Source organism: Myotis brandtii, unplaced genomic scaffold (genome assembly GCF_000412655.1).
Source record: "Myotis brandtii unplaced genomic scaffold, ASM41265v1 scaffold19, whole genome shotgun sequence".
Classification (NCBI taxonomy): Eukaryota; Metazoa; Chordata; class Mammalia; order Chiroptera; family Vespertilionidae; genus Myotis; species Myotis brandtii.
In genome coordinates, this window is record NW_005357075.1 from 1,184,910 (window position 1) to 1,194,130 (window position 9,221).

Below are 9,221 nucleotides of genomic sequence, written 5' to 3' on the forward strand. Positions count from 1 at the left end.
TGCCAGAGGGATGTCTGATTGCCAGCTTAGGCCCGCTCCCCTGGGGAGCGAGCCTAAGCCAGCAGGTGGACATCCCCCGAGGGGTCCCAGACTGCGAGAGGGCACAGGCTGGGCTGAGAGACCCCCCAGAGTGCACAAATTTTTGTGCACTGGGCCTCTCGTATATATATAAAAGCCTAATATGCACAGTGTCCCCTCGGGAGTTCGACTGACTGGGAGTTTGATCACTATGACATGTGCTGACCACCAGGGGGCCGAAGGATGGAAGGCCTCGGCTGGCAGCGGGCAGCCGCTAGGGACCCTACCCATGCACGAATATCATGCACTGCGTCTCTAGTATAAATATATTTAGATGGTTTTTTTCTTTTTTGGTTGACTTCTGTTTTTGACAAAACTTGCATGAAATAGTCCAAGGAAAAATTATATTAAATCCATATAAAAACTTAGAAAGCACTTTTTCCCTTTTATACTTACCTTCCCCAACCAAGAACATTACATATCTTTTGATTTATTTGGGTCCCTATTTCTGAATCCTGAAAAAACCAACTCATCTTTTTGAAGTAATGAGATATATAAAAGCATAATTCATACCCACACTACTAACATACTTCTCGCCTCCAATCTCAAGTTTTATTTCCTTAAATTATACATCAGGATGCAATTGTATAATTATCTTGTACAATTCAATAACAAGGTCATGATTATCAGATGTGTTCAGACACTCAATTACTTCTTTATTTCTATGTGAACAGAATTTTTACTACACTTCAAGAATCATTTCTGTACGTCAACAACTGTTCATCAGTTGGTCATCTGATCACATTTACATCATTTGGACATCTGATATCATTTTCTCTTGGGTGGCTCCTGTGCATTTAGTATATCCTATGCTGATAGTGTTCCTCTTAATCCTTTCTTTTATTGCAAAATTAATGAGAGGAAATGAAAATTTAGCTTCCCTACCACAGAGAAAATACATTATAATAGGTACAAATGAAGAAGGAACAAGAAAGGGCTAAGAAATAGTGAGACTTCACTATTCTGTCCTATCAGTGACATTTGGATAAGTTCCTGGTGTCCTAATCAAAGCCCACATTGCTTCAGGAAAGATCAATGCTTGCTCTGGGCATGAGAAAAATCATCATGCCATGATTCTCTCATATAGGCTCAAGGAAAGAAAAATTGTTAAGCATGGAAAGAGAAAAATAAAGTGGATCTCTGAAAACAATTTGGCAATATGTATCAAAAGTCTTAAAAATGCTCACATTCTTTCATCCAGTTATCCTATCTAATAAAAGACAAAAAGGGTAATTGACCGTACCTTCGCTACGCTTCCCATTGGCTAATCAGGGCAATATACAAATTAACCGCCAACAAAGATGGCGGTTAATTTGCATACGTAGGCTCCAAGTGGTGGAGCGAAGCCAAACATACCAGAAGCCGGCCGAGCAGCGAGGCCTCATGGCCCCGGGATCAGCGGAGCCTTGAGGCCTCGCCGCCCCCGGGAGCGAAGCCAAACATACCAGAAGCCGGCCGAGCAGCGAGGCCTCATGGCCCCGGGATCAGTGGAGCCGTGAAGCCTGCCAGCTGGCGGGGGGGGGAGGGAGGGGGGCTCTGGCCGGAGCCCAGCCAGAGCAAAGGCCTGGGTCCCGGGTGCCAGAGGAAAACTGGTGCCAGCAGCCAAGGGAAGGGAAGGCCTATTGCATGAATCTCTTCGTGCAACAGGCATCTAGTCCTATATAATAAAAGCCCAGTGACCATAACGGCGTAACGAGTATAATGACCACTCGACCAGTTGCCATAAGGTGCATTGACCACCTCTTGTTCCCCCCCCGCTCCTTCCCCCTCAGCCCACAGGCTACGATTGCTGGATGGCGAACAGGGAATCACGGGGAACTGGGGTGGGCGGCAGCGGGGCAGGACTGGGGACTGGCGAGCGGGCAGAAGATGGCCAGATCACAGGCTAGGCCTAGGGACCCTACCCACGCATGATTTCATGCACTAGGCCTCTAGTTTCATTTATAAGGATCTGATTTAAGGAAGTATCAGAAATACCATCAAAGATGTATTAAAAAAGATGTTAACTACAGCAGTGTGTAGAACAGAAATAATCAGAAAAACCTTGTGCCACTTACAGTACAAGTGATATAATAGCCAATTAACTATTGCTTAATCCATAAAGACTTTTAAATATCTCATGTAACAAGAAGTCTGGAGGTGGGATGTCCCAGGTTAGTGTACCAGCTCAACATCATCACCAAGAAACCATGCCCTCTCTACCTCTTTGATCTGTGATTCACAGCAGGTCTGCTTTTCCTCCATAGTTATAGCATCTCCTCACAGTCACAAAATAGCTGCTAAGTACACATTTGAAATGACATACTGGAATGAGGGATCCAAAGCATGTACCTTACAAGAATCTTTTCATCTGGAAAGAAAATGTTTCAAAATAAACACACACACATACACACACCACCAACAACAACAACAACCAAAAAAAAATAACAACAACAAAAAACTAAACAAAGCAAACACCCTGCAGAGTTTCCTTTATATATTACAGAGCAAAACAGGATTCCATGTTTACCCCAGACCAATCCACTGGCAACAGGGAATGGACTGTTGTGACTAGTTCAAACCAACATGAATTCGTTCCCTGGCACTGGGATAAGGGCCTTCCCTTCCTGAAATCAAAGGTTCTCCCTGAACCCCCCATTTCATTTATCTGAACAAAATAGGAATTCTGACAGTAAGGAAAAGAAAAAGGCAGGCAATAAGCAGGACCTGCTACAAACCTAATTATCCAACAATAGAGGAATGGTAAAATTGAGTGTCTACTGTATTTCAGACATTATATAAGGTCCCAACATGAAGAATACTGCTGCCCTGCTCAGCTGGTGGCTCAGTGGTTGAGGTCGACCTATGAAACTGGAGGTCATGGTTCCATTCCCCGTTAGGGCACATGGCTAGGTTTTGGGCTCCATCACTAATAGGGGGTGTGCAGAAGGCAGCCAATCAATGATTCTCATCATTGATGTTTCTATCTCTCTCTCCCTCTCTCTTCTTCTCTGAAATCAATAAAAATATTTTTTTAAAAGAATACTGCTGACAATTAAATACATACTTTTATATTATACTGAAAGATCTATCCATAAGTATATATTTTCTATTATACTGTCAGCTCCTACAGACAGTATGAATCTTATTGTTTTATCCTTAGAGCCTGCCATAAAGTTGACACTCAAAATCACAGAGGGAAGAGGGTACAGGAAAAGATTAACCAAATAACTTATAGGGATATACGCATTGCCCATGAACACAGACAATAGATAGGGTGGTGAAGGCCTGGGGCAGGGCAGGAACCAGGTGGTGGGGAGCAAGGAGGGAAAAAGCGGGGGGGATATCTATAATACATTCAAGAATAAAGATTAAAACATAAATAAGTAAATAAAGTTGGTACTTAAGAAACATTTGTTGATGAGTGAGGAAAACAATATGTAACAAGCCCTAGCTTGTTTGGCTCAGTGGATAGAGTGTCGGCCTTCAGACTGCAGGGTCCTTGGTTCGATTCTGGTCAAGGGCACATGCCAAGGTTGCGGGCTCTATTCCCAGTGGGGGTCATGCAGGAGGCAGCCAATCGGTGATTCTCATCATTGATGTTTCTCTCTCTCCCTCTCTCTTCCTCTCTGAAAGCAATAAAAATATTTTTAAAATTCTTTTTAAAAAAGCAAAAATATGTAATAAAATATTCTAAATATATTATCTATAATAATAAAAGTGTAATATGCAAATCAACAGAATGACCAAACAGCAGAATGACTGTCCAGACAACCTTCCGGATGGCCACACTATGCCACCCACTGGTGCCATGCCAGCCAAGGCAGGTGTGATGCGATTGGTTGGGGGCCCAGCCATTGCCCCATGATCGCCCTGCAGAGGGAGGCCGAGGCCACCAGCCGGCGGGGTGATTGATCAATCAGGCCCAGGCTATCCCATGGCGGCACTGTGGCAGGTGGGCGGGGCCTCCCTCTGCAGGGGTGATCCATCATGGAGCCCCAGTAGGGTGGGCAGGGCCTACCTCTTTGGGGCGATTGATCACGGGGCTCCCGGACTGTGAGAGGGCACAGGCCAGGCTGAGGGACCCCCACCCCCAAGTCATGAATTTTGTGCACCAGGCCTCTAGTAGTGTATAAAAATCATTGTGGGTTTTTATATATGCTTTCTTGAATATACCAATGGACTAAAACTTTATAAAGTATGTGAGTTAATTTGGAAGATAATTTGGCACAATATTTATCTTTTTAAAAAGTTGTTTCAGCCCAGCCAGGTGGCTCAGTTGGTTGGAGCGTCATCCCATACACCAAAAAGTTTGCAGGTTTGATCCCTGGTTGGGGCACCTATGGGACCAATTGATGTTTCTCTCTCACACTAGTGTTTCCTTCTCTTTCTCTTTCTCTCTTCCTAAAATCAATAAACATATCCTTGGATAAGGATTTTAAAAAGTTGTTTCATTAAATGACTAATTAAAACTTCATTAAGTTCTGTATTCTTCTCTTCAGCCTCTAACACCTCCTAATGCAGCGGTTCTCAACCTGTGGGTCGTGACCATCGGAAAACACATATAGCATATCAGATATTTACATTACGATTCATAACAGTAGCAAAATTACAGTTATGAAGTAGCAACGAAAATAATTTTATGGTTGGGGGTCACCACAACATGAGGAACTGTATTAAAGGGTCGCGGCATTAGGAAGGTTGAGAACCACCGTATGGCTAGCAAACACAGAAAGAAGTAAATATTCAATGTGACTTTCAAACATCCATACTTTTGGCTCACTGTCTATACAAAGTGAATAGGAAATAAGAATAGGAGAGCTGTTCAATAATATAGTTTACAAGTATGATCTCTTCCCATCCCAGGTACCTATTTAAAGACTAGGAATTTACTGGGCAGTAGGAAAAATGTGCATACCATCATTAACCTTTGTCCTCACAGATGACAGTAAATGAATATGAGGCACTGGCAAATAACACTGAACTTTTCTGATTCATGAGTTTAGACTGCCTACCTAACTAAAGAGTAAGGTCTTTCTCTTGTCATTTATTTTTTCGGCAGTTTTAGAACAACTGCTGCTTCTCTGGTTGAGCACCAGGCAAAGTAGCTGAGCTGTATTTAGGAGTGATGCTGCAAGAACAATAAACCTTTAACTACCAGAAACATACTTAGTACAGTGAGATTCTCACAGTCTGAGGGAGAGGCAAAACTAAATACTACAAGAATAGCAAGCAGACTCAATTTCCTCATGTCGTGCTTATTCCAGGAACATTATAAATTCAATCACTCACACTATTTCAAAATTACTTCTTTTATTTGCCAAGTATGTTCAGCTTTATCAATGGCCATTAAATATGAATATGTTGTGGTTCCATTGTACTCAAGCCCTTGCATTAGGTTCTAAAACAATTTTTTCTTTTATACATAAAAACTTATAGTTTGTTTTAATTGTAACCTTTTTCCTCTCATCATTCAATTTTCAAAATATATAAAAGTAAATTGTAAGGTTTTAAGTTAACTTCATTAATTAATAATTTTCCTTCAATGAACATTTATTAAGTGCTTACTATATGTAATAGCATCAGAAATTATTCCTTTAATAAGCTAAGCACCTGCTTATTTACCATTGGCAGTTAATCTAAGATTTAACTGTAGCCCAGCAGCTTATGATCTTGTAATTAAGGTCAGCTAATTCAAGCCCCATTTAAGGTGAATAGCAATTTATGTCACTTATATATAGCCCATGTACTATCTTCAAAGAGGAAAGGTTAGTAATCATTTAATTTATTTGCAAAGCTGGGTTAATATAGCCTTCTATTTGTTAGACTTTCTACTAGCTAAAAAAAGAAAAAAAACTTTTATATCAAAATATTTCTCTCTCACTTTAATGACTGAAAGTAACAAAATTTATAAATTCTGCCAATGTTCTCATTTGAATTTTTTTTTTTACTAAAGAATGGAAAGCAAAATTTTTTAAAAACACAATATGATAGCTCCAACACATCCAGTTTAATTTTTACCTCTATACTGAAATAGCCTCTGTCCACATAGTCACCCAGAAAGAGGTAGCGTGTGTTATTAGGTGATCCTCCAACTTCAAACAACTTCATCAGGTCAAAGAATTGTCCATGAATGTCACCACACACTAGAAAAAAAACATTGGGTGAGGTAAAAAATTATGTCTTAGAAAAGAGACAGCTGGCATGGCTCAGTGGTTGAGTGTAGACCTATGAACCAGGAGGTCATGGTTTGATTCCTGGTCAGGGCACATGCCTGGGTTTCAGGCTCGTTCCTCAGTGGGGCCATGCAGGAGGCAGCCAACTGATGATTCTCTCATCATTGATGTTTCTATCTCTCACTCCCTCTCCCTTCCTCTCTGAAATCAATAAAAACATATTTAAAAAAGAAAAGAAAGGGCATTACACCAATAGGGATCACAGTTTAACTTTCAAATCACTTTTGCTTTGGACTGGACTGCTCTATTACTATAGTCAATCTATCAACACTGAATAGTTCTACTGGAAATAACAAACATTTTAAATTGTATTTCTTCAGTGAACAGAAAACATACTAAACAATCCTAAAACGGTCTCATAATTCCTAGAAAAATACAACACATTTTAGTTGGTTATTTGTGATCATTTCTTAAATTAGCTCAAACCTAAGTGCAACCATGCAAAATCTTCTCATACCCGTGATTGGAGCTTCTACTTCTATCATAGTCTTCTCTTGTCTCAGGATAGCAGTCCCATCATTGATTATCTTTAAGGCTACTTCCTCTTCTACTCGCCCTTCCTTCACCAAATGGTTCTTCAAGACATCAATATTAGGTTTCCCATTTACAAAGACTTCCTTCAAAGTAAGCCTTTGGGTTGGAGGGAAAGGGACAGCTAGAGAAAGAGAAAAAATCATTTAAAATACTTAAATGTATAGAGCAAAACCATGAACACATTTCTTTAACGTAACAAATTAAGCATAATATATCATCACTACAGGCATGCACCGGTGGGGTCCCTCGGCCTGGCCTGTGGGGATCGGGCCCAAACCGGCTCTCTGACAACCTGAGGGGTCCCGGATTGCGAGAGGGTGGTCCTTGGGTGATACACCCCAGAATCGTGCTCCCTCCTCTCTGGTTCCCGGTGCGTTACCCAAGAACCACAGCTGCCAAGTCACCACAGCTCAACAGCACCTGCATTGAGCATCTGCCCCCCAGTGGTCATTGCACGTCACAGGTACCGGCAAGTTGGCCAGTCACTTAGGCTTTTATATAGAGAGATGATATCACATCCATACCACCAGAACTATGTAGGAAAAAAATTCCAAAATACCATATATTATAAATGATTGGATATAATTTTTTTAAAAGGCCACAGTTAAAGTCAGTCATTTAAGGAGCCCTGGCCAGGTAGCTCAGTTGGATAGAGCATTGTCCTGATACACTAAGGTTACGGGTTCGATCCCTGGCCAGGGTACATACAAGAAGCAACCAATGAATGCATAAATAAGTGGAACAACAGACTGATGTTTCTCTCTCTCTCTCTCAAATCAATAATAATAAAAATTAAAGTCAGTCATTTAAGATATATGTGTATATAAAGTATAATTTTTTCATATAAACATTCAAGACTTGAATCTGATTCAGTAAGCTAAAAGTGAGACAAGGGACTAGATCAGCCGTGGGCAAACTACGGCCCGCGGGCCAGATCCAGCCTGTTTGAAATGAATAAAACTAAAAAAAAAAAAAAGACCATACCCTTTTATGTAATGATGTTTACTTTGAATTTATATTAGTTCACACAAACACTCCATCCATGCTTTTGTTCCGGCCCTCCGGTCCAGTTTAAGAACCCATTGTGGCCCTTGAGTCAAAAAGTTTGCCCACCCCTGGACTAGATGATGTGAATATCTTTTATCTATGAAAAAGATATTACAAATAAAACAGTGGTTAAAAATAAAAACAAAGGAAAGGAAATCGCAACACTAAAAGGGAATTTACTTCTTCCAAAAAACTGACCTAAGGAAAGCAGAAGTTTGTTCCAGAAGTTTGACTTCAATTCCTGATCAGGGGAATCATACATGTATACTTTATTCTTTAAAAAGGTACTTGCTTAAAATATTACTGGTAACAAGAACACTACTAATAGAATGGAGCTCTTCCTGAGAATAACTTGCTATAACAATCTTAAAAAGAACAGATATGGGAGGTCTAGTTGTGTTTTCTAATCTGGAAATGTTAACAACTAACTTCAGATTATGCTGGATATAAAGTTTATATAATACTAGAGGCCCAGTGCACAAAATTTGTGCACTGGGGGGGGGGTCCCCTCAGCCTCGCCTGCTTCCTCTCTCAGTCCAGGAGCCCTTGGGGGATGTTGGTCAGACATCCTTAGCGCTGCACAGAGGCGGGAGAGGCTCCCACCACCACAGCTGCGCTCGCCAGCCATGAGCCCGGCTTCTGGCTGAGTGGCACTCCCTCTGTGGGAGCACACTGACTACCAGGGGGCAGCTCCTGCATTGAGCGTCTGTCCCTGGTGGTGAGTGCACGTCATAGCGAATGGTCATTCTGCCTTTTGGTCTATCTGCATATTAGCCTTTTATTATATAGGAGGAGGATTATGGTGAATTAGCAACTATAACAAAAATTTTTTGACATTTTTAAATTGGCGATGTAGTCTATTTTAGATTCCTTGTTATCTAATAGCCACAAGTCTATAAACCACAAATTTAAAAGGAGAGATTAATTTTAATTTGTGAATTATGTCTGGTAGTTCAACTTCTAGCTTTATGGAAGTGTTATTAAGAACCAAGTTCAGGGCTGGGTGAAAGGTGAAGGGATTAAGAAATACAAATTGGTAGTTACAAAATAGTCACAGGATATAAAGTACAGTATAGGGCAGCCGTGGGCAAACTACGGCCCGCGGGCCGGATTCGGCCCGTTTGAAATGAATAAAACTAAAAAAAAAAGACCGTACCCTTTTATGTAATGATGTTTACTTTGAATTTATATTAGTTCACACAAACACTCCATCCATGCTTTTGTTCCAGCCCTCCGGTCCAGTTTAAGAACCCATTGTGGCCCTCGAGTCAAAAAGTTTGCCCACCCCTGGTATAGGGAATATAGTCAATAATATTGTAATAACTATGCATGGTGTCAGGTGGGTAG

At 40.9% G+C, this 9,221-nt stretch overlaps 1 protein-coding gene across 4 annotated transcripts in view; it reads right to left on the reverse strand.

Annotated features, from left to right (window-relative positions):
- PPP3CC (protein phosphatase 3, catalytic subunit, gamma isozyme) overlaps positions 1-6,944 on the reverse strand; it is a 73,342-nt gene extending 66,398 nt beyond the window's left edge. For 3 of the 4 annotated variants that reach the window (XM_014538307.1, XM_014538306.1, XM_014538305.1), the window contains exons 1-2: positions 6,751-6,944; positions 6,079-6,203 (exon numbers count right to left, since the gene is read on the reverse strand). In XM_014538307.1, coding sequence (XP_014393793.1) covers positions 6,079-6,203; positions 6,751-6,778 — 153 coding nt within the window. In that variant the 5' untranslated portion in view covers positions 6,779-6,944. The remainder of the gene's footprint in view (positions 1-6,078; positions 6,204-6,750) is intronic. The other variant, XM_014538304.1, reaches the window with a different exon arrangement.
- Between the last annotated feature and the right edge of the window lie 2,277 nt (positions 6,945-9,221).